This window comes from Piliocolobus tephrosceles, chromosome 3 (genome assembly GCF_002776525.5).
Source record: "Piliocolobus tephrosceles isolate RC106 chromosome 3, ASM277652v3, whole genome shotgun sequence".
Classification (NCBI taxonomy): Eukaryota; Metazoa; Chordata; class Mammalia; order Primates; family Cercopithecidae; genus Piliocolobus; species Piliocolobus tephrosceles.
Genome location: NC_045436.1, coordinates 78,821,611 through 78,847,057, shown reverse-complemented (window position 1 = coordinate 78,847,057; position 25,447 = coordinate 78,821,611). Strand labels below are relative to the sequence as shown.

The 25,447-nt window shown below is 40.6% G+C and overlaps 1 protein-coding gene across 1 annotated transcript; it reads left to right on the top strand.

Annotated features, from left to right (window-relative positions):
- The first annotated feature begins 337 nt into the window (after positions 1 to 337).
- Positions 338 to 23,930, top strand: ADH5 (alcohol dehydrogenase 5 (class III), chi polypeptide). The gene is made up of 9 exons (XM_023190932.2): positions 338 to 481; positions 4,152 to 4,253; positions 7,269 to 7,410; positions 7,915 to 8,002; positions 12,477 to 12,696; positions 12,846 to 13,106; positions 14,347 to 14,482; positions 22,514 to 22,652; positions 22,786 to 23,930. Exons 1-9 carry the CDS (start codon positions 470 to 472, stop codon positions 22,808 to 22,810), a joined length of 1,125 nt encoding a protein of 374 aa, XP_023046700.1. The 5' UTR covers positions 338 to 469; the 3' UTR covers positions 22,811 to 23,930.
- Positions 23,931 to 25,447: the final 1,517 nt, after the last annotated feature.

Below are 25,447 nucleotides of genomic sequence, written 5' to 3'. Positions count from 1 at the left end.
GGGGCTGTATCTTACTCCTTGTGTCTGCAAGCACACATAATGCGTATTAGAGGAGGAAGCATTTGCCAGTGGAGCACAAAGCTGTTGCAGATCTCTTACTGGTTCTCAGGCGCTGTCAGTGAAATTCCCGTTCCCTCACCGTCCACATCTGTACTTTGCAAGCCTCATCTACGATAACTGCTGTAAAGTTACACAGGGGAGCCCTTTCCGGACAAAGAAACGAGTTCTGCAATAAGTCTGTCGGATTTTAGCCACGAAACCCGCGCCGCGCAGCCTCGCCAGCAAGTGCACCCGGGAATCCACAACCTAGCTGCACGCCCACAGCTCGACCACCGCCCTTCCGGTTGACGCCATTGCAAGCCCGCCCCCACGCTCCGCCCCCTCGCTAGGCGCTCGCCACGCCCACGCCGCCGTCGCCGCGCGGCCCACCCGGAATATCCGCACCCCGCGCTGACCAAAACCCGTGGACATGGCGAACCAGGTAGCGCCCGCTGAGCGGAGGGCCCTGAGTACGAGGGAGGGACTGCATGGCATGGGACCAGGCTGCTGTCCTCGGGGGCGCGCGAGGTTCGGCACAGGACGGGATCTGGCTCCTGGTTCTGAAACTGGGCCCCGGCGAGCGGCTCAGCGGGGCAGAAAGAGAAGGAAGCTTTGTCTCGGCTATTCAGTTGGGAAGCAGCTTTCTTTGCTGCTTCTGGGACAGCCGGAACGGGGTGGGGGTGGGAGAGCCGGAGAGTGGGGGGCAGGGGCTGGTCAGGACGGTATCCCAGTGGAAATGGCTTAGGAGCGGCCACGCATTGCTTCTTACACGAAGATAAGTAACTCGCTCTGGGTCATTCTTGCGGCTTGCATACTTGGCAGAGCTGCAGCCAGGGCCCGTGCTCCTAACTCCTAGGTTGCTTGTGTTTCATAATTGAGCCTACGCGTTAATTATTGTGCCTCCAAGGAGTGTATTTTGGAAAGACCCCTACGTCCCTTTCAGAAACATTTTCGAGCGCTTGAACACCAAGAGATTTATATTCCCTCTAGTCCTCACATAACAAACACCTCCGCGAGATGGGGACATCTTACAAAACTGTGGTTTGAGGTCGGTTGTGATGGCGGACTGAGATTGCTCCTCGATGACAAGTTCATAAAATACACATTAGACAGTAAAGAAAGGCAGAAATTACGAATAACATAAATAGTCTAGAGTTGCTGATTATTTTAATGCTTTGCAAATTTGGACATTTTCTAGTAAGACATATGGCCTTAACATACTGGAGTTTGAAAGAAATAAACTCTAACCAGTCTTTCAGACTTAAACTGGTAGTTGCTTTTCCTTATTGCTGACTGTCTTTGTTCACAGAATGTGAAAGATTGTAATTGTTACTATAGTTCAAATGTTGAAGTAGTGCCATTTCCTGCGGATTTAGAGTGGGACTTTGTGTTGCTTAGAATTGTCAGTAAAAAGGAAAGGTTAGGCTCCTGTAAGACATTTTTAAAGGGGAGCAGGTCATCAAATTTAGTATTCTTGTCTCTCTGGATTTTTAGGTTGCATAACTTAATTGTTAGTATTCTGAATCTGACTTGTGGAGTTGAAATTTATGGCACATTGAAGTGAAACAGATTCTAATGCAGTGTCTGATTCTTTGTACTATAAGATTTAATATCTGCCGGGCGCGGTGGCTCAAGCCTGTAATCCCAGCACTTTGGGAGGCCGAGACGGGCGGATCACAAGGTCAGGAGATCGAGACCATCCTGGCTAACACTGTGAAACCCCGTCTCTACTAAAAAATACAAAAAAAAACTAGCCGGGCGACGTGGCAGGCACCTGTAGTCCCAGCTACTCGGGAGGCTGAGGCAGGAGAATGGCGTAAACCCGGGAGGCGGAGCTTGCAGTGAGCTGAGATCCGGCCACTGCACTCCAACCTGGGCGACAGAGCGAGACTCCGTCTCAAAAAAAAAAAAAAGATTTAATATCTGCAATTTGCTTTTAAAAAACGATCATTTCCAGCCTCACCAATTTACAGAGGCCATTCTTTTTTTTTTTTTTTCCAGTTCAGATGGAGTTTCACTTTGTTGCCCAGGCTGGAGTGCAGTGGCTCGATCTTGGCTCACTGCAACCTCCGCCTCCCGGGTTCAAGCAATTCTCCTGTCTCAGCCTCCTGAGCAGCTGGGATTACAGGCGCCCACCACCATGCCCGGCTAGGTTTTGTATTTTTGGTAGAGACAGGGTTTCGCCGTGTTGGCCAGGCTGGTCTCGAACTCCTGACTTCAGGTGATCCGCCCATTTCGGCCTCCCAAAGTGTTGGGATTACAGGTGTGAGCCACCGCGCCCGGCTTACAGAGGCCATTCTTTTTATCTCTATCCGGTTCACCTCTCCTTTTCCTCAACCCTTTGTTCTATTGCTGCCAATAACTACTAACATTTTGCAAAGCTATGCTGTGCCAAGAATTGTGTTAGGGACTTCATATTCACATTCATTCTTTTTTTTTTTTTTTAGCTCTGTCGCCCAGGCTGGAGTGCAGTGGTGCAATCTAGGCTCAGCCTCCCCAGTAGCTGGGACTACAGGCACCCGCCACCTCGCCCGGCTAATTTTTTGTATTTTTAGTAGAGACTGGGTTTCACCTAGCCAGGATGGTCTCAATCTCCTGACCTCGTGATCCGCCCACCTCAGCCTCCCAAAGTACTGGGATTACAGGCAACTTGAGCCACCGCGCCTGGCCAGGGACTTCATATTCATTCGTACTTAGTCCTCACAATCACCCTATATATAGGTGTTTTATCACCATTTATAATTACTTTTTCCTCATCCTTCAGTATCCCGGTTGGAAGTGAAGCTCTCCCAAACCAAGCAAAGTTACGCTCTCAATCTACTTTTTTTGCTTTCTGTATTACTTTGTGCCTGTCTCTTTAAATCACACTCTTTGTAATTATTAACTTTAAAATCTGTCTCCTGTAAACCCAGTGGTTTACAACCTTTAGTCTGTCAACGCATTTCTCAAGTGTAACGTAAACTAATCAGGACCTTTCTCATTACGTGTGGTTCTCTGGTTGTGGAGGGTATACTGACTGTAATCTCTAAAGCAGCTCTGTGTGCTATAGATACATTAGTCACTTGTGTAATTTAGAATGTTTCAATAGCCACATTAAAAAGGAAAAAGTGAAGTTTTAATAGTTTATTTATAATAACATAAATAATGTTACTTAACATAATCAAAATACCATTTCAACATGTAAGCAGTATTTTTAAAAATACTGTTAATGAGATATTTTTACTTTTCTTTGAACTAAGTGTTCAAAGTCCAGCTATATTTATAGCATATCTCTGTTTGCTTTTTTTGTTTGTTTTTTTTTGTTTTGTTTTGTTTTGTTTGAGATGATGTCTCGCTCTGTTGCCCAGGCTGGAGTGCAGTGGGACAATCTCGGCTCACTGCAGTCTCCACCTCCCGGATTCAAGCCGTTCTCCTGCCTCAGCCTCCTGAGTAACACAGATGTGCACCACCATGCCCAGCTAATTTTTGTATTTTTGTAGAGACGAGATTTCACCATGCTAGCCAGGTTGGTCTTGAACTCCTGACCTCATGATCTGCCTGCCTCAGCCTCCCACAGTGCTGAGATTACAGGCGTGAGCCACCACGCCCGGCCTGTGGTCATTTTCTAAGTGCAAGTGGCTGCTGTATTGGCCCGTGCGGTTACAAGGGATATAGCTCCTCATTGTTACACTCCTAATCCTCCTTCCCACCCTGCAGTTTTGCACCAAACCAGTGGTATTCAGAACAGCCTGATCAAAAGAATTTCTTCCAGCACATGTTAAGCATGCAGATTTCTTGGACACCATGCCAGACCTGCTGGATCAGATTGTCTTGGAACTTGTGTTCTTAACCTGCTCTTGCTTATGCATTGTAGAGGGCCATTAAATATTTGATGAGTACAACTTTTTAACCAAAAGATGCTTTTCTATCTGACCAGGTAATCATCTCAATTAAATCATTTTCGATGTCTACTATTTGTATGAAATCTAAAAACATCACTAGGAAACATATGTTTCTTTGTGAATCTGTGATATACTTTTTAAGGTTAGCATTAATCTGTATCTAAATTGGCTATTAAGTAGTTATTTGTTTAGGAGGATAAACAGCTTACTCCCTTTTTTTCCCCACTTCAGGTTATCAAGTGCAAGGCTGCAGTTGCTTGGGAGGCTGGAAAGCCTCTCTCCATAGAGGAGATAGAGGTGGCACCCCCAAAAGCTCATGAAGTTCGAATCAAGGTAATGATATATTTAAGGCACTGGGGAAAAAAAAAAAAAAAAGACACAAGGAGGTCTCTGGATAGATGAGTAGATCTGAGATCTGCAGAGGATAAATCCCAAAGGACAGTGTCAAAGAAAAGGTATTGAAAGTCATCCAGCCTTACAATCATAACATCCTTCTCTTATCCCTCACCTTTGCAGCATGCTTCTCCATCTTTTTTAGCTTTGATCTTGGGCTGAACAGCCATCCCCATGGGTCATTGGATTATTGCAGTTTATCTTCTGCAGTTGGGGTTTAAGGTAACTCTGTAGGATACTCATTTTTCTGCTGATTACATAACTTTAAATATATGCTGACACGTTAGAAACAAAAGAAGAAATGTTACCAGAAAGGGTTCCTTGTTCTGACACCCAGAGTGGGTTCTTGTACCTCAGGCAAGAAAGAATTTGGAGTGAGTTCACAGAGTAAAGTGAAAGCAAGTTTATTAGAAAAGCAAAGAAATAAAAGAATAGCTACTCCATAGACAGAGCAGCAATATGGGCTGTTCAACTGTGTATACTTGTAGTTATTTCTTGATTATATGCTAAACAAAGGGTTATTCATGAATTTTCCAAGAAAGGGGTGGGCAATTCCCAGAACTAAGGATTCCTCCCCCTTTTAGACCATATAGGGTAACTTCATGACATTGCCGTGGCATTTGTAAACTCATGGCACTGGTGAGACTCCCTTTTGGTATCAGATGCACTATAATTAGCCTATAATGAGCCTTGAGGATGACCAGAGGTCACTTTCATTGCCGTCTTGGTTTTAATGGGTTTTTGCCGGCTTCTCTACCTCAGCCTGTCTTATCAGCAGGGTCTTTCTGACGTGTATCTTGTGCCAACCTCCTATTTCATTCTGTGACTAAGAATGCCTAGCATCCAGGGAATGCAGCCCAGTAGGTCTCAGCCTTATTTTACCCAGTGCCTATTCAAGATGGAGTCGCTCTGGTTAAAATGCCTCTGACAGAAATGGTCTTCAGTTTTGCTACAGCGACTAAACAAGATTTGAGAAGAGGCTCCTGATTGAATAGAGCAACAAGCAAGTGAAGTCAGCTTGCTTAGAGAGCTTTAAAATGCGCCCACCCTGGTGGACAAGGGTAGGGTTCAGCGAATTCATTATTCTAGTGCTTCTCAGCCTCTGGTGGCAGAGAAATGATGTTACCCCTGGAGAGAGGCATATTGTACAAGGCAGCCAGCTGGAGAGATCTTTGAAACCTTGGCATGTAGAAAACTTCATATGTTTAGCATTCTACTACTCTCTACTTGTTTTGATACAAAATTAGTGCTTTAGAGTAGTGATCATTAACATTCTAGGAAAAGAGTCACAGCAAAAAAGAGCTGTGACTTGGAATATACTTCCCCCACCATCTCACTTTGAAAACACACCACACATACTGGCTCATGCCCCCAAAGATCCTACATACCAGGTGGAGCAGACCAGGACCAAATAACATCTTTTTTCTTTTTTTCTTTTTTTTTTTTTTAAGACAGAGTTTCACTCTGTTGCCCAGGCTGGAGTGCAGTGGTGCGATCTCGGCTCACTGCAACCCTTGCCTCCCAGGTTCAAGCAATTCTCCTGCCTCAGCCTCCCTAGTAGCTCAGATTACAGACATGCGCTTCCACGCCTGGCTAATTTTTGTATTGTTAGTAGAGACGGAGTTTCACCCTGTTGGTCAGGCTGATCTCCAACTCCTGACCTCAAGTGATCCACACACCTCGGCCTCCCAAAGTGCTGGGATTACAGGTGTGAGCCACCACAACTGGCCCAAATAACATCTTAAGGTCCTTTCCAACCCATACCCAGGAATTTGAAATCTTTTAATAATAGTGCTTTTTTTCCTTCAAATTCAGAAATTAAGCTGATGGTGATTTTGCCACTGAAGAAGATGTTTTCCTGGGTATATTAAGGGCCCATACAGCTCGGTGGGTATTCATTGTGCTCATTGAGCAGTATAGACACAATGAGTACAGTCATCTTCCCTGCAAAACTGCAGACAGGTAGCAAAGATTGTTACATTGTAAGTGGATATATAAGCCAGGAGCAGAGACACATAAATAGAACTACTCCAAGATTTTGCCTTTCTGTGCTTTTGGTGGCTTTAAAAGATAAGTTACAGCCGGACATGGTGGCTCACGCCTATAATGCCAGCAGTTTGGGAGGCCAAGGCAGGCAGATCACGAGGTCAGGAGTTCAAGACCAGCCTGGCCAGCATGGTGAAACCCCATCTCTACTAAAAATACAAAAAATTAGCCGGGCCTGGTGGCACGCGCCTGCAATCCGAGCTTCTCAGGAGGCTGAGGCAGGAGAATCACTTGAACCCAAGAGGCGGAGGTTGCAGTGAGCCAAGATCACGCCACTGCACTCCAGCCTGGGTGACAGAGTGAGACTCTGTCTCAAATGATAATAATAATAACAATAATAATAATAAGTTACTTGAAAGCCAGAGAGAGAGAGATAACAGGCTCATTTAAATAGAACTTGTGTCTGGTTTGTAAAAAGGGAGTTGGTTCCTCTCAAAGTTCTGAATTTTGGCCCAGACTCAACCAGACTGGCGTATTTCTGAAGTAGTCATTACCTCTTTAAAAATCATATTTCCCAACTGTCATGAGAAAACTAGCAGTGAGATGGAGTCCACCTGTTTTGCACACAGGCGATGTTTCTCTCCATGCTTGAAGGCATGGTGCCCATAAAATGACCTTGTTCACCTTCTCTTGCTAATATGCACTGAAAGGGGGACTGGATGTTCCCTATTTCATTGCATACAAATGCACCATTGCTTTTAAGTACCACTAAAAAATTGCTGCCAATTCTAATTGTTAAGATACCATGGATTATAAGCACATGCTGAATTTAGAGAGGTTAAAATATGAAAGAAATGTGTGTTAGAGTCAGTGAAATACAGTATTATAATAAAATGACTTTTCTTGTATCTGCACCTCTGAATTGCATGCACACACACTTAAACATTCATTGTTTTAATGTCCTAATAGATCATTGCCACTGCAGTTTGCCACACTGACGCCTATACCCTGAGTGGAGCTGATCCTGAGGGTTGTTTTCCAGTGATCTTGGGACATGAAGGTGCTGGAATTGTGGAAAGTGTTGGTGAGGGAGTTACTAAACTGAAGGCGGGTAAGGAGATATTTGAACCACTTGTTTGATGATTTTGGCTTATTCCTATGGGGAAATTGTTTTTCTGATAAAACTACCCACTACATATTAACAGGTATCATCTAAGTAGATTGTCAAAAGAGTTTATTCCTCATCTGGGAAGCACAAATATTTGGATATTTTTTTCTCTCTGATTTTGCAGACTACTGTTTGTGTGAAACTTTTTAAGTACATTTCCAAAACCAATTTTGGAAGAATTTTTAGAGATGCATCAGTGAAGCAGGATTTTGAAGTGTATAACTTCATTGTTCTTCAGTTATTGTTTAAAGAGTTTCATTTAGATAAAAATATTGAAACATACTTTTTGCATGGTCAGACAGTATCTGATGTTACCTAGGTAAAGTTCTAAGACTTGAAGTTGTTAACTTTGCAAAGCCACATCAGTTGACAGGAATTTGCAAAGGCTGATGTTTTCATTTAGAAATAGATACTACCTGTTCAGGATGTCTTTGCATTTGTTTCCAGGTGACACTGTCATCCCACTTTACATCCCACAGTGTGGAGAATGCAAATTTTGTCTAAATCCTAAAACTAACCTTTGCCAGAAGATAAGGTTAGTATCTTTTTATATTCTTCTTAAAACCCAAGTGCTGCGGGATAATTAAGGAATCAGAGAAACTGAGGGGTTGAGGAGGAATTATTTAATTATTTAGGTGCGCCAACCCAGTTGGATTAACATCCAAAGGACTGAGCCCCAAACAAAGAGTCAAGATACCTTTTAAGCATTTCGTGGGGCGGGGAGAGGTCTCTGCATGGGGGAGCATATTACAGAAGCGAGAAGCAAAGACAGTTATTCAATTGAGACATGCATTACATCATTTCTTACTTTTCAAGGAACAACATGTTTTGCGACTTGAGATTATTTGTCTGTGACCTTGCAGCTGCACAGCTAGAGAAACAGAGTCTTCACAATGCCTGGGAAAGGGAGAGATAAGGCTCACTAGCCATAGAAAAACAGGCAGTTAATTTTAAAGGACTGCCTGTTTTTCTTCCTCAGGGGAAGCTCTTTCTCTTCCTCAGGGGAAATTGGGTTTTCTTACATATAACTGAGTTTTTGCTTACACATTCTTTAATTTCTTTTAATTCCTGTTCCACAAGGTCATATTAACAATGATAAGAATAAATAATTATGTGGCAGTTTATATAGTGCATTGTATATCAGTGGTTTCATACCATCTTTATAGCAACCTCACTACTATCCCCGTTTTCACAGATGAGAGAAGACTCAGAAATTAAGAAGTTTTGACACAGGGAGAGTACCTGGGCATAGCAGCAACCTTCTCTACTATTTGCAGTTTTCTGCCTAATTGTGCAACTGAAGAAACATTTATTTTTCACATGAGGAAATGTGTAGCTTATAGAGGTGGCTGATTTAAGTAACTTGTATAGCCCCCAAGGGGTGTCTGCATTCTGTTTCCTCTCTGCCCCATGAAAGAAAGAAGTAGTGGGGATGTGAAGAGACCAGGGGAGTGACTCCACCTTATGCCTCACCCTGGCCTCACCTTGCCAGCTGTGGTGCCGCATGTTAACCTTGGCTGGTCTTCACAAAGGCAACTGGGCCCTCCCTCTCCCCAGGATCCCCTACCGTGCCACCCCCCCAACCCTGCCCTGGAATGGTTTGTCATAATCTGGAAATTTGTTGGCTCATTTTTCTTTCAACTCCTTTATTTTTCATTGAACAAATCTCTGCTTTTGAAGAGTTGAGGGTATCTGCTATCTTTTTTTCTTTTCTCTCCCTCCCTCCCGCTGCAAAGAAAAGAACCATTAAGTTTTAGGGATGTTTGTGTGTATAGACACTGTCATCTGGATGTAACTTGCTTTGAAGCAGTGTTTTCATTGTGAGTGTGTCTTGCTATAAAAATTTGTTCATATTTTTGTGAATTCAGTACTATATACCATTGTATTATAGTAACTTTTATAAAGCAAACCATAAATATACTGACTTTTCTTACAGAAAAAAAGGGAGAGAAACTAAGGGGTTTGTCCAGTGTCACCAGCCATTAAGATATAAAACAGAATTTTCGGTACCCATTCTCTTCACAAAACAGTAGGCTAACTTTGCCAAACTATGTAGTAAGGAAAAACATGCTTGTGAGATTAAACAAAATCATTTTTATGAACCATTTTACTGTCCAGTGAGAGTGATAAAACGTACCCACTAAAGCTATTAGGAAGACTGCAGGAGATAACCTAACTCCTTGACACAGAAAAGGTAGTGGTTTTTATTGTAGTAGGTAACAACACTGAAAGAACTACCTCTGAGGAAATTTAAGATCCCCTTGTGTGTGTTCTGTTTTCTTTTAAATTGAGGTAGAGCGTGCATATTATAAAGCACTTAAGGTGTATAGATCTTAAGTGTACAGCTCAATGAAAAATTATGTATGTAAACATCTGTTGGTTTGAACATCACCCAGATCAAGATAGAGAACCCTGCCAGCACCTGACAAGGCCCCTCATGTCCCTTCCAAGTCAGAACCTACCTCCCTCCTAGGTTACCACTGTCCTGATTCCTTTCACTGTGACCTTTGTATAAATAGAGTCATGCAGTGCGTGCTCTTTTGTCAGGTTTCTTTCTTTCATAATGTCTGTGAGATATATCAAGCTGCATATGCGTCAGTAGTTCTTTTTCGTTGCTCTTATTCCTTTCAAAATACCAGTATTGATCTGTTCTCCTGTTGATGGACATTTAGGTTACTCCAGTTTTGGGTGGTTACAGTTAATGCTGCTAGGAACATTCTTATTTATACATGTCTTTTGATGGATATAAGTATTGCTTTCTTTTGAGCATTTTCTTGAGATTATAATTGCTGAGTCATAGGATATGCATCTATAGCTCTCTGGTGTACTTGTACCAGTTTACACTTGTACCAGCATTGTATGGGAGATCCATTTGTTTGTAATGCCATTGAAAAAATTAGTTCATATTTTTGGAAAACAAAATTCCATTTATTTTATAAAGCAAATCCTGTTACTTTGGTAAAACCAGAACCAAAAAAATAATAATAATAATAATCGCTTTGAAAGGGAATTTTAAACACAGTCTGAAAAATTTTGCAACACGTGAAATACAGTAATAGTGATGGGTTCTTTGTGATTGTTACCATTTTGAGAAATTCTTTCAAAGCATCAAATGTATTCCATATCACCGTTTGTTCAAGAAACTCCTCTAGAATACTTCTCACATTAAGGAGGGCTAACCAAACTTAAATTGTTCTCATTAAGATATAATAGTTATTTTTAGTCGGGTGCAGTGGATCACACCTATAATCCCAACCCTTTGGGAGGCTGAGGCAGATGGTTCACTTGAGTCCAGGAGTTAGAGAACAACGTGCACACCTTGGTGAAATCCCTTCTTTATAAAAAATTTTAAAAATTAGCCGAACTTGGTAGCACGTGCCTGTGGTCCCAGCTGCTCAGTGGCTGTGGTGGGAGGATCACGAGCCCTGGAGGTTGAGGTTGCAGTGAGCAGTGATGTGCCACTGCATTCCAACCTGGGCGACACAGTAAAACCCTTTCTCAAAGAAAAATTATTTTTGATGGAGCTTTGTTACCTGTTCTTTGTTTCTGGTCATATTTGTTTTTCTCTCAAAGACAATGTATTTGCTCTTGAATCTAGAGGCAGTCTATTTTCTCATCTGTGTATTTATTCATATGTATGTTCCAAAGAGTTTAGCTAAGAGTATACATCAAATTACAGTGTTCATCCTGGGCAACATAGCAAGACCCCGTCTCTATGCCCCTGTAGTACCAGCTACTTGGTGCGCAGATGCAGGAGGATCACTTGAGCTCAGGCCATCCTCCTGCCTCAGTGTTCAAGGCTGTGGTGAGCTATGCATTCCAGCCTGCGCTGTCTCAAAAAAAAACAAAGCAATTATAGTGTTTATTTTATTTAAAATAACATAATTACTAAACATCAATTCTGTGCCAGACACAATGCTGAAGCCTCATATAATATCTCATTAGATTTTTATAGCAATCTGTAAAGGAAGTTACCTATGTTTCTCAGCATTTTCTAGTGAGAAAATGAAGGCATAAAGATTAATTAAGTTGCTCAGATGACACATGATTTGAACCCAAGTGCTCTGACATTAGGGTGGGTACTCCTAAGCAGGATGTTGTATCAACTCTGTTTAGAATAGCAAAAGTAATTTTTGTTACCATTTATTGTATCAGTGGCCTTTGTAAGCTTTTTGGGTTTTCTTTCCTATTGGTGTAACCAAGTCACAGGTAAAACAAAGTGAAGAGGTAATTTAACTTGCATTATTGAGGACTGTTAGTTACACTTCAGAAAAATGCTTCCTGAAAGATACAAATTAGCCAGTTTGGCCATCTGTTTTCGTCAGCTGATCTGGTTAATGGTTTGTAATCTTTGTTTGCATAGGTACTGGTTTTGGCTTTATCCTTTATGAAGTTATATTTGCTCACAGAGGTTTTTTCATTTTTTTAATTTTTGAGACAGGGTCTCATTCTGTCACCCAGGCTGGAATGTAGTGGCACAGTCATGGCTCACTGCAGCCTCAAACTCCTGGACTGAAGTGAACCTCCTGCAGGCACGTGCCCCACTACACCTGGCTAATTTTATTTTTTGTAGAGATAAGGTGTTGCTATGTTGCCCAGGCTACTCTCGAACTCCAGGATTCAAGATGTCCTCCTGTCTCAACTTCCCAAAGTACTGGGATTATAGGAGTGAGCCACTGTACCCGGCCCACCACTTTAATGATGGGATTTTAAAATAATTCCAACTGATCCATAAGTTGTACGTCTTAAAATGAGTTCAATATTCTAACAGTATGATCTAGAAGGCTAGTGAATATTGGAAAAGATGGATAAGATTATAAATCTCTTATAAATTTCATTTATAAGGCATTGCTGCAAGGTGCTAAATTACTAATAAATACATTCAAAATTTTAGTTTACAACACTTTCTGAATATTTACTTGTCATTATTTTTAAAACTGATTTCTTTTTCCTGTGGATTTTTAGAAACCTAATTCCAACTTGCCTTTCTCTTTTTTTATTTTCTTTAGAGTCACTCAAGGGAAAGGATTAATGCCAGATGGTACCAGCAGATTTACTTGCAAAGGAAAGACAATTTTGCATTACATGGGAACCAGCACATTTTCTGAATACACAGTTGTGGCTGATATCTCTGTTGCTAAAATAGATCCTTTAGCACCTTTGGATAAAGTCTGCCTTCTAGGTTGTGGCATTTCTACTGGTTATGGTGCTGCTGTGAACACTGCCAAGGTAAGAGACTGACTTGGGATTTTACTTCTGCCTCTAATTTAATTCAGTGAAACTGTCCTAGAATAGTGAAATTGGCCCATCTGTATGAAACACAGCGATTCTCTTGACTCTGGTAGAATGCGTACTTTATAAACTGTCTTTACTCCTAGGTGGAGCCTGGCTCTGTTTGTGCGGTCTTTGGCCTGGGAGGAGTTGGATTGGCAGTTATCATGGGCTGTAAAGTGGCTGGTGCATCCCGGATCATTGGTGTGGACATTAATAAAGATAAATTTGCAAGGGCCAAAGAGTTTGGAGCCACTGAATGTATTAACCCTCAGGATTTTAGTAAACCCATCCAGGAAGTGCTCATTGAGATGACTGATGGAGGAGTGGACTATTCCTTTGAATGTATTGGTAATGTGAAGGTCATGGTGAGTATGAGCTTCATTCCTTTTTAATTTATGGAACTGCTTTCTTTGAAGTGCAGTTTTAGATTAAAAATTGTTTTGGCAAAGGAAAGTTTCTTGATAAGAATTATTCTAGTGAAAGAAGGTGAAAATATCTATTTGAACTACAATGGGAAATGATACAAGAACAGCTCAGGGAAGGATGAGAAGAGATGTTTCTTTGCCTTTCAATGCCTGCTAAGTGCATGTCTCATGAAATGAAAAGACAGAATAAAGCAGTTGTGCAGACCATGGGCTTTGGAATCAAATACACATCCACTTACTAACTCAGTGACGCTGAACAAACAGCTTCTCTCAACCTCAGTTTCCTAATCTATAAAATGCAGGTACAGGTTGAACATCTATCCCTAATCCAAAAATCCAAAATGCTCCAAAATCTGAAACTTTTGAGCACCAACATGATGCTCAAAGGAAATGTTCATTGGAGCTTTTCAGATTAGGAATGCTCAGCCAATAAATACGATGCAAATATTCCAAATCCGAAAAAATCCAAAAATCAAAATGCTCTGGTCCCAAGCATCTCAGATAAAAGATAACCAACCTGTAGTAACAATACCTACTTAAACCTACATAGACACTCAGTAAAAGTATTACTATTAATTCTGCTGCCTGCTTTTTAAAATTAAATCCTTTAGAGTTTAACTACAGTTTACTTTTTAAAATAGAAAGCAAATAAACACTTTATTTTAATTTATGTTAATATTTAACCAGGTTAATTTGTTAAAATAAATTGTTCAGGCTGGGAGTGGTGGCTCACGCCTGTAGTCCCAACACTTTGAGAGGTCAAGGCAGGTGGATCACTTGAGGCCAGGAGTTCGAGACCAGCCAGGACAACATGACGAAACCCCGTCTCTACTGGAAATATAAAAATTAGCTGGGTGTCGTGGCGCACGCCTGTAATCCCAGCTACTGGGGAGGCTGAGGGACGAGAATCACTTGAACCTGGGAGGCAGAGGTTGCCATGAGCCGAGATCATGCCACTGCACTCCAGCCTGGGTGCCAGAGGGAGGCTATCTCAAAAAAAAAAAAAAAAAAAAGTAAATGAAAATATAAATTGCAATGAAATTGAGCTCACTAAATGTTAAGTTTGGCCTTTTGTTGCCATTTTCTTTAAAAACAATGGCATCTCTAGAAGTTTCTGGGAAGCAGTTATTCTTAGGAAAATGCACTGACTTCTGTGATTTGGTCATATCTGTGCCTGCAGAGAGCAGCACTTGAGGCGTGTCACAAGGGCTGGGGCGTTAGCGTGGTGGTTGGAGTAGCTGCTTCAGGTGAAGAAATTGCCACTCGTCCATTCCAGCTGGTAACAGGTCGCACATGGAAAGGCACTGCCTTTGGAGGTAATTCAATGGATGAGATTACTGCATTTTCTCTTTTGTTATTTGCATTGGCAGATGTTTAATTCCAGCCTAATTTTTTTATATTAACAAGAATCTTCATGGGCTGCCTTCTCATTATAAGTTGTTGCATGCAAGTCTGTTTTATTAGAAGGGATTCAGACTCAGTCACTATTTACCCCTAGGACTGGAGAGGTATTCACCTTCTACTGAAACATAGGGCCACTTGGTGCATATTCTGTAAAAGAAACAAATCAATATTCTGTTAGTGAGGAAGTAGTTATGGGTATAACAGGGGCAGGAAGTTGATTGCAAAGTAAGCAAACAGTATCAGCCATTGTGTGTTTCTTCTTGTGGACTCAAGGAGCTTGTTACATTTTTATTCATTTTTCCAGGAGTACAGTGATCACTGGATGTGATAATACATCCAGTGATGTATGATTTTAGCAGTAACGAATATTGAGTCTCAAACTGAAAATATATCATTGGATGAAGCCATATCATAAAATCAAAAAGCTGCTAGACTGATCATTTTTCCCTTGTGATCCTAAAAAGTCCTTGGTGGTTTGGGGTTGCAGGGAAACACTTTCTATCTTTTCCATGGTTGCTTAGCCAGAGGAGAGAAAAGATGTCACAACATGTTTGTATTTCCCAACGATTGTGAATGAATGAGTCTAAAGTTTTTAAAGGGCTTTCAAAATATATATTTGTATTTCATCATCCTCCTAAAGAAAAAAAATCACATCGCGTGTGTTTTGAATGATCTGTGTTTAACAGGTTGTCTTTTAAGGTCCTCTGCCTCATATTATGCCAGCTTTTTTGAAGGCCAGAAGAAAAGATTTGGAAAGTATGCTAAAATGAGGGATTTGGCCAAAGTCTTCCTTCTTTATAACTACAGAATTTGCCTTAGAAAATGTCTATCTGACTTGCCCTCCTCTTCAAAGCTCTAGATATATGCCACAGCAGAGTATCATAGAAGAAACTTTGTAAGCTGTGTATGCTATTTGGGGGCATCATTTTTTCCATGGCTGTATTTGAAAGGGCATTCCAAGCCTGGCTGATCCAGGGGGTCTTGGCAGTAACCTCTAACTGAAGCCTCATTCTGGCACATGCTGTTTGGGTAATTCACTGTATCATTGAGGCCCCTTGCATTGCTAAAATATGATCCAAAGATAATAGAAGTTTTTGTCTAGAGAACAGGAGTGGCTGTGGTCATCTCAGTTACCAGGTTTAAAAAGAAAGAAAAAATCCCCACAATTTGTGGGGAAAGAATAATTAGTGGAGAATATAAGGGAGGAGATTTGGAAAAGGCTCAAAAGAGGTTTGAAATATGGTTGAAAGCATCCTTAGAAGGTAGAAGGCTTCTTGTTGATTGTATTGCTTCTTTAGATACAGTGAGAAATTGAAGCACCTAATTTTCTTTAAAATCTTACCATTTAGCTAAGAGTTCTATTTCATTTTTTAGTTTCATGGTTTTCTGTTCTGAGATGCTATCCCTATTTCATTGTTAAATTTAAAACCAAGGAAACAAAGTCCTGTATTATATGATTTTTTTTTCTTACTTGAATATCATAATTATAGAAATCTTTGCTGATGTGGACCTAAATAAGCTTGTTGTTGAGACTTCCAGAGTTCTGTCGTGGGCAGTTTTAAAAGTCTCAATAGGCCAAAACTTAATGAGGTTTTAATAAATCTTAATACAGAGAAAGGAAAATTCTCATAAGTATTTACTTCTTTTTTTTTTTTTTATATCCATAGCTATTTTTATATCCATAGTTTTATTGGTTTTTTTTGAAGTATACGTTAAGTTCTAGGGTACGTGTGCACAAGGTACACATTTGTTACATATGTATACATGTGCTATGTTGGTGTGCTGCACCCATTAACTCGTCATTTATATTAGGTATATACCCTACTGCTATCCCTGCCACCTCCCCCACCCCATGACAGGCCCCGTTGTGTGATGTTCCCCACCCTGTGTCCAAGTGTTCTCATTGTTAAATTCCCACCTATGAGTGAGAACATACGGTGTTTGGTTTTCTGTCCTTGGCGATAGTTTGCTCAGAATGATGGTTTCCAGCTTCATCCATGTCCCTACAAAGGACATGAGCTCACCTTTTTGTATGGCTGCATAGTATTCCATGATGTATATGTGCCACATTTTCAAATCCAGTCTATCATTAATGGACATTTGGGTTGGTTCCAAGTCTTTGCTATTGTGAATAGTGCCACAATAAGCATATGTGTGCATGTGTCTTCATAGCAGCATGATTTATAGTCCTTTGGGTATATACCCAGTAATGGAATTGCTGGGTCAAATGGTATTTCTAGTTCTAGATCCTTGAGGAATCACCACACTGTCTTCCACAATGGTTGAACTAGTTTACAGTCCCACCAACAGTGTAAAAGTGTTCATATTTCTCCACATCCTCTCCAGCACCTGTTGTTTCCTGACTTTTTAATGATCGACATTCTAACTGGTGTGAGATGGTATCTCATTGTGGTTTTGATTTGCATTTATCTGATGGCCAGTGATGATGAGCATTTTTTTGTGTATCTGTTGGCTGCATAAATGTCTTCTTTTGACAAGTGTCTGTTCATATCCTTTACCCACTTTTTGATGGGGTTGTTGATTTTTTTCCTGTAAATTTGTTTAAGTTCTTTGTAGATTCTGGATATCAGCCCTTTGTCAGATGGGTAGATTGTAAAAATTTTTTCCCATTCTGTAGGTTGCCTGTTCACTCTGATGGTAGTTTCTATTGCTGTGCAGAAGCTCTTTAGTTTAATTAGATCCCATTTGTCAATTTTGGCTTTTGTTGCCATTGCTTTTGGTGTTTCAGTCATGAAGTCCTTGCCCATGCCTATGTCCTGAATGGTATTGCCTAGGTTTTCTTCTAGGGTTTTTATGGTTTTAGGTCTAACATTTAAGTCTTTAATCCCGCTTGAATTAATTTTTGTATAAAGTGTAAGGAAGGGATCCAGTTTGAGCTTTCTACTTGTGGCTAGCCAGTTTTCCCAGCACCATTTATTAAATAGGGAATCCTTTCCCCATTTATTGTTTTTGTCAGATTTGTCAAAGATCAGATGGTTGTAGATGTGTGGTATTATTTCTGAGGGCTCTATTCTGTTCCATTGGTCTATATATCTGTTTTGGTACCAGTACCATGCTGTTTTGGTTACTGTAGCCTTGTAGTATAGTTTGAAGTCAGGTAGTGTGATGCCTCCAGCTTTGTTCTTTTTTGCTTAGGATTTTCTTGGCAGTGCGGGCTCTTTTTTGGTTTCATATGAACTTTAGTTTTTTTCCAATTCTGTGAAGAAAGTCATTGGTAGCTTGATGGGGATGGCATTGAATCTGTAACTTACCTTGGGCAGTATGGCCATTTTCACCATATTGAGTCTTCCTATCCATGAGCATAGAATGTTCTTCCATTTATTTGTGTCCTCTTTTATTTTGTTGAGCAGTGACTTGTAGTTCTTGAAGCAGTCCTTCACATCCCTTGTAAGTTGTATTCCTAGGCATTTTATTCTCTTTGTAGCAATTGTGAATGGGAATTCACTCATGATTTGGCTCTGTCTGTTACTGGTGTATAGGAATGCTTGTGATTTTTGCACATTGATTTTGTATCCTGAGACTCTGCTGAAGTTGCTTATCAGCTTAAGGAGATTTAGGGCTGAAACTGTGGGGTATTCTAAATATACAGTGATGTCATCTGCAAATAGGGACAATTTCACTTCCTGTTTTCCTAATTGGATACCCTTTATTTCTTTCTCCTGCCTGATTGCCCTGGCCAGAACTTCCAACACTATGTTGAATAGGAGTGGTGAGAGAGGGCATCCCTGCCTTGTGCCAGTTTTCAAAGGGAATGCTTCCAGTTTTTGCCCATTCAGTATGATATTGGCTATGGGTTTGTCATAAATAACTCTTATTATTTTGAGATACATCTCATCAATACCTAGTTTATTGAGAGTTTTTAGTATGAAGCGCGGTTGAATTTTATTGAAGGCCTTTTCTGCATCTATTGAGATAATCATGTGGTTTTTATCTTTGGTTCTGTTTATAGGATGGATTACGTTTATTGATTTGCATATGTTGAACCAGCCTTGTGTCCCAGGGATGAAGCCAACTTGATCATGGTGGATAAGCTTTTTGATGTGCTGCTGGATTCAGTTTGCCAGTATTTTATTGAGGATTTTTGCATTGATGTTCATCAGCGATATTGGTCTAAAATTCTCTTTTTGTTGTGTCTCTGCCAGGCTTTGGTATCAGGATGATGCTGGCCTCATAAAATGAGTTACGGAGGACTTCCTCTTTTTCTATTGATTGGAATAGTTTCAGAAGGAATAGTACTGGCTCCTCTTTGTACCTCTGGTAGAATTCGACTGTGAATCTGTCTGGCCCTGGACTTTTGTTATTGATTGGTAGGCTATTAATTATTGCCTCAATTTCAGAACCCGTTTTTGATCTATTTAGGGATTCACCTTCTTTGTGGTTTAGTCTTCAGAGGGTGCATTCCAGGAATTTATCCATTTCTTCTAGATTTTCTAGTTTGTTTGCGTAGAGGTGTTTATAGTATTTTCTGATGGTAGTTTGTATTTCTGTGGGGTCGGTGGTGATATGCCCTTTATCATTTTTTATTCATCTATTTGATTTTTCTCTTTCTTCTTTATTAGTCTTGCTAGTGGTCTATCAATTTTGTTGATCTTTTCAAAAAACCAGCTCCTGGATTCATTGATGTTTTTTGAAGGGATTTTTGCGTCTCTCTCTCCTTCAGTTCTGCTCTGATCTTAGTTATTTCTTACCTTCTGCTAGCTTTTGAATGTGTTTGCTCTTGCTTCTCTAGTTCTTTTAATTGTGATGTTAGGGTGTCAATTTTAGCTCTTTCCTGCTTTCTCTTGTGGGCATTTAGTGCTATAAATTTCCCTCTACACACTGCTTTAAATGTGTCCCAGAGATTCTGGTATGTTGTGTCTATGTTCTCATTGGTTTCAAAGAACATCTTTATTTCTGCCTTCATTTCATTATGTACCCAGTAGTCATTCAGGAGCAGATTGTTCAGTTTCCATGTAGTTTAGACGGTTTTGAGTGAGTTTCTTAATCCTGAGTTCTAGTTTGATTGAACTGTGTTCTGAGAGAGTTTGTTATAATTTCTGTTCTTTTACATTTGCTGAGGAGTGCTTTACTTCCAACTATGTGGTCAATTTTGGAATAAGTGTGATGTGGTGCTGAGAAAAATGTATAATCTGTTGATTTTGGGTGGACAGTTCTGTAGATAACTATTAGGTCCACTTGGTGCAGAGCTGAGTTCAATTCCTGGATATCCTTGTTAACTAGCGGATCTGTCTAATGTTGACAGTAGGGTGTTAAAGACTCCTAGTATTATTGTGTGGGAGTCTAAGTCTCTTTGTAGGTCTCTAAGGACTTGCTTTATGAATCTGGGTGCTCCTTATTGGGTGTATATATATTTAGGATAGTTAGCTCTTCTTGTTGAATTGATCCTTTTACCATTATGTAATGGCCTTCTTTGTCTCTTTTGATCTTTGCTGGTTTAAAGTCTGTTTTATCAGAGACTAGGATTGCAACCCCTGCTTTTTCTGGCTTTCCATTTGCTTGGCAGATCTTCCTCCATCCCTTTATTTTGAGCCTATGTGTGTCTCTGCACGTGACATGGTTCTCCTGAATATAGCACACTGATGGGTCTTGACTCTTTATTCAGTTTGCAAGGCTGTGTCTTTTAATTGGTACATTTAGCCTATTTACATTTAAGGTTAAAATTGTTATGTGTGAATTTGATCCTGTCATTATGATGTTAGCTGGTTATTTTGCTCATTAGTTGATGCAGTTTCTTCCTAGCATCAATGGTCTTTACAATTTGGCGTGTTGTTGCAGTGGCTGGTACCAGTTGTTCCTTTCCATGCTTAGTGCTTCCTTCAAGAGCTCTTGTAAGGCAGACCTGGTTGTGACAAAATCTCTCAGCATTTGTTTGTATGTAAAGGATTTTATTTCTCCTTCGCTTATGGCTGGATATGAAATTCTGGGTTGAAAATTCTTTAAGAATCTTGAATATTGGCCTCCACTCTCTTCTGGCTTATAGAGTTTCTGCTGAGAGATCCACTGTTAGTCTGATGGGCTTCCCTTTGTGGGTAACCCAACCTTTCTCTCTGGCTGCCCTTCGCATTTTTTCCTTCATTTCAACTTTGGCGAATCTGACAATTATGTGTCTTGGAGTTGCTCCTCTCGAGGAGTATTTTTGTGGCTTTCTCTGTATTTCCTGAATTTCAATGTTGGCCTGCCTTGCTAGGTTGGGGAAGTTCTCCTGGATATATCCTGCAGAGTGTTTTCCAACTTGGTTCCATTCTCCCCGTCACTTTCAGGTACACCAATCAGACATAGATTTGGTCTTTTCACATGGTCCCATATTTCTTGGAGGCTTTGTTCGTTTCTTTTTACTCTTTTTTTCTCTAAACTTCTCTTCTCGCTTCATTTCATTCATTTGATCTTCAGTCATTGATACCCTTTCTTCCAGTTGATCAAATAGGCTACTGAAGCTTGGGCATGTGTCATGTAGTTCTCGTGCCATGGTTTTCAGCTACATCAGGCGAGGTCTTCTCTACACTGTTTATTCTAGTTAGCCATTCGTCTAATCTTTTTTCAAGGTTTTTAGCTTCTTGGCAGTGGGTTCGAACATCCTCCTTTAGCTCAGAGAAGTTTGTTATTACTAATCGTCTGAAGCCTTCTTCTCTCAGCTCATCAAAGTCATTCTCCGTCCAGCTTTGTTGTGTTGCTGGCGAAGAGCTGCGTTCTTTTGGAGGAGAAGAGGCACTCTGATTTTTAGAATTTTCAGCTTTTCTGCTGTGATTTCTCCCCATCTTTGTGGTTTTATCTACCTTTGGTCTTTGATGATGGTGACGTACAGATGTGGTTTTGGTGTGGCTGTCCTCTCTGTTAGTTTTCCTTCTAAGAGTCAGGACCCTCAGCTGCAGGTCTGTTGGAGTTTGCTGGAGGTCCACTCCAGACACTGTTTCCCTGGGTATCACCAGTGGAGGCTGCAGAACAGCAAATAATGCAGAATGGGAAATGTTGCTGCCTGATCCTTCCTCTGGAAGCTTCGTCTCAGAGGGGCATCTGGCCGTATGACATGCCAGTAGTCCCCTACTGGGAGGTGCCTCCCAGTTAGGCTACTCGGGGGTCAGGGACACACTTGAGGAGGCAGTCTGTCCGTTCTCAGATCTCATATTCTGTGCTGTGAGAACTACTACTCTCCAAAGCTGTCAGGGACGTTTAAGTCTGCAGAAGTTTCTACTGCCTTTTGTTCAGCTATGCCCTGTCCCCAGAGGTGGAGTCTACAGATGCAGGCAGGCCTCCTTGAGCTGCAGTGGGCTCCATCCAGTTCGAGCTTCCTGGGCCGCTTTGTTTACCTAGTCAAGCCTCAGCAATGGTGGACACCCCTCCCCCAGCCTTGTTGCCACCTTGCAGCTCAATCTCAGACTGTTATGCTAGCAGTGAGCGAGGCTCCATGGGCGTGGGACCCTCCAAGCCAGGCGCGGGATATAATCTCGTGGTGTGCTGTTTGCTAAGACCATTGGTAAAGCACAGTATTAGGGTGGGAGTGTCCCAATTTTCCAGGTACTGTTTGTCACAGCTTCCTTTGGCTAGGAAAGGGAATTCCCCGACACCTGCGCTTCCCGGGTGAAGTGATGCCCTGCCCTGCTTTGGCTTACGCTCCGTGGGCTGCACCCACTGTCCAACAAGCCCCAGTGAGATGAACCCAGTACCTCTGTTGGAAATGCAGAAATCACCCGTCTTCTGCATCACTCACGCTGGGAGCTGTAGACTGGAGCTGTTCCTATTCGGCCATCTTCAAGTATCTACCTGAAAGGTGTTTGTCAAATTCTTCATTTCCATGCTGTTTTGGATTTTTCATTACCCTTTAGCTCATCAAAAAATTCATTCTTTTAAATGCGTTTGTGTCCTCCACTAAGTAACAAGCATATTGCAGGAATTTGTTGAATAAATTAATGTGTGATTTCTTTTAGGATGGAAGAGTGTTGAAAGTGTCCCAAAGTTGGTGTCTGAATATATGTCCAAAAAGATAAAAGTTGATGAATTTGTGACTCACAATCTGTCTTTTGATGAAATTAACAAAGCCTTTGAACTGATGCATTCTGGAAAGAGGTAAGCTTTCTCTTTAACTGTATATCATAGAATGTAATAATGACACAGAGTTTGAGGCAATGGAGAGTCGAAAAACAATTTTAGTGGTCTTAAAGGTATCATTTAAAACTTAGTATGTTGGTTCCTTTTACAGCATTCGAACTGTTGTAAAGATTTAATTCAAAAGAGAAAAATAATGTCCATCCTGTTGTGATGCAATCGATGGAAGCAGCTTAACAAGCAGGGAGAAGCGCCTGTAACCTCACAGCCTCATAGAGCTTCACAGCTACTCCAGAGAATAGTGTGATATTTGTAATTCATGAATATAATCAAGGACAAGGATAATTCAGTCATGAACCTGTTTTCCGGACTCTCCTCCACATAAATAATTGCTAGCTAATTAAGGAATATTTTAACATAATAAAAGTAATTTCTGCGTTTGTGTGGAAGTTGTCTTGTTTTATGCTGTAATCATTGTCGTGGTTTGCTCATTATCTTCATTCTGTAAAGGAAAGATAAAGGAAGCAGGGCAGTGGTGGGTTACTGAAACCTCAGAAACATTCGTTGAACTCTGAAGGGTCTCAGGCCTGTTGATTAAAGAACAGAACCTAGCCATTGGTGACAGAGTTAATCAGGACCCAAGTCTGCTTCTGTGATAGTATCTTGAAGGCAGGTACTGTGCCTTGTTCATACCTGTACCCCAGATTCCTAGTATGGCATCTGCCCCTCACAGGGCACTAAAATGTATTATTGAAACAGCATTCTGGGCTTAAATAGGTGTATGTGTGTGTTGGTTGTGGCTGTACTATTTCTAGTATAGTGAATTACATACTGAATATCAAAGTTCTCAGCAACTACTTTTGTCAAATCTTAACATTATGCCACTTCCAGATCACATTGCCGTTCCTCCCCTCCAGAGGTCACAATTATCCAAAACTTAATGCTTATCATTCCTGTATATGTTGTTGTACTTTCACTGTATATAACCTAAACCATCTACTCTTTAGTACTGTTTTATATGTTTTTAAGCCTTATACTGGCTCATTCTACAGCTTTTCTTTTTTCACTCAATCTATATTATATGTGAAGCTCTCATTGATTAATCTTAGTACTATGTAGCAGTATTCAATTATGGGAACTACCGTAATTTATCTGTTCTCCAATTGAAGGCATGAAGTTGCTGCCAGTTTCTGTATTACAACACTGTAGTGGAACATTCTTCTGTATTGGGCTCACTGCATTAGTTACTTAAGACGTGTATCAGAATAAACACATTTAGCCTTACTAGACATTGCCAAATTGCTCTTCAAAGTAGATGTGAATTTTTATGAATTACATGAGTGTGGAATGGTGTTTTATTTTCCTCAATTACTCGTTAAATCCTTCATTCTAATGGACATTTTATTTTACTGTGAAGAACCTGTTCCTATATATCCTGTGCCCAACTTTCTATTGAATTATTTCTCTTTCTCTGAATAATTTTTAGGAGTTCTTTATTCTAGACATCAATCATTTGTCAGTTTTATATCTTGCAAATATCTTCTAGTCTATCTTGTGACTTTTCTTTTTACTTCATGGCATTTTGTTGAATAAAGTTTTAATGTAGTCACATAAATCTTCCTGGTGTAGTGGTAAATAACATTTAAGTTATTTTATCCTGAGAAGTATAAAGAAGCAAACAGAAATGGTCCAGGATCTTACCATCCTGATAATCCTTGACACAAAAATAAATGAATGAATGCAATATACCTAAGGGTTAGAAAATACAAATTGTCAGGAAATTATATAACGAGAAAGAAAAGTTATACACTAACCTGCAAAAACTGGGTGATTACTGTTAAGTTTCTTATGTATCTTCTCAGGAGTTTCTATGTGCACAATGGCATACATATCCTTTAAAATTACACAAAAGGAATACTATCAGCACTATTCTGTGCCCTTTTTTCTCCACGTTAGCGTTAGAGTCTTTATCAGTGCATCACATTTACCATGCAAATCTCTTTTGGTTGGATTGATGCTATGTACTTTTTCAATTTATTGATATGGTTTAAAGGCTCCCACAGAATTATGTGTGAGAGAGCAACATGTCATTGATCGAAAAGTGGGAAACTGGTAGGTAGGGTCAGGACTTCCCCTTTTCAGAACTTTGGTGCATTTGAAGTGCCTGACTGACAATGTAGTCCAGCTTCCCTCCTGTTTTACCTAGAGGGCTGGAGATATGAGGACCTAAATGGGCCCCAAGTATTATCTTAAGTGAACTGAAAGGAAGGAGAAATTAAAACTAGCTTCTACTCCACTTGTAAGAGATGTGTTTGTAATCTTTGGTGTAGCCCAGCCTTCTAGGAACAAAAGTAACCTAAGTTGGCAACTGCAATAACAAAACAGTTATGGAGAGTATGGAGGAAAGCCAATTAACTCCTAAAGGTCTTGTCCTTTGACTTTTCTTCTTAAACATGAGATATACATGAATTGCAATGGCAAACATATTTAGGTTTGCCAATATGAAAATGTAAAGCAGTTTTAAGATATTAAAATAGGCCAAGTGCAGTGGCCCACAACTGTAATCCCAGCACTTCTGAGAGCCCAAGGTAGGAGGATCACTTGGCCTCAGGAGTTCAAGACCAACCTGGGCAACACAGACCTCATCTCCTCTAGAAAAAAAAAAAAAAAGTTTTTTTAATTGGCCAGGCAGGGTGGTATGTGCCTGTGGCCCTAGCTACTAAGGAGGCTGAGTTAGAAAGATGGCTTGAGCCCAGGAGGTTGAGACTGTAGTGAGTCATAATCACAACACTGCACAGCCTGGGCAACAGAGACCC

What these genes read in the sequence shown, in the direction of transcription:
- ADH5 (XM_023190932.2), top strand. An exon ending in TTGGTAATGTGAAGGTCATG is followed by an intron (nt 13,107 to 14,346) that starts GTGAGTATGAGC and finishes CTGTGCCTGCAG; the next exon opens with AGAGCAGCACTTGAGGCGTG. An exon ending in GAAAGGCACTGCCTTTGGAG is followed by an intron (nt 14,483 to 22,513) that starts GTAATTCAATGG and finishes GATTTCTTTTAG; the next exon opens with GATGGAAGAGTGTTGAAAGT.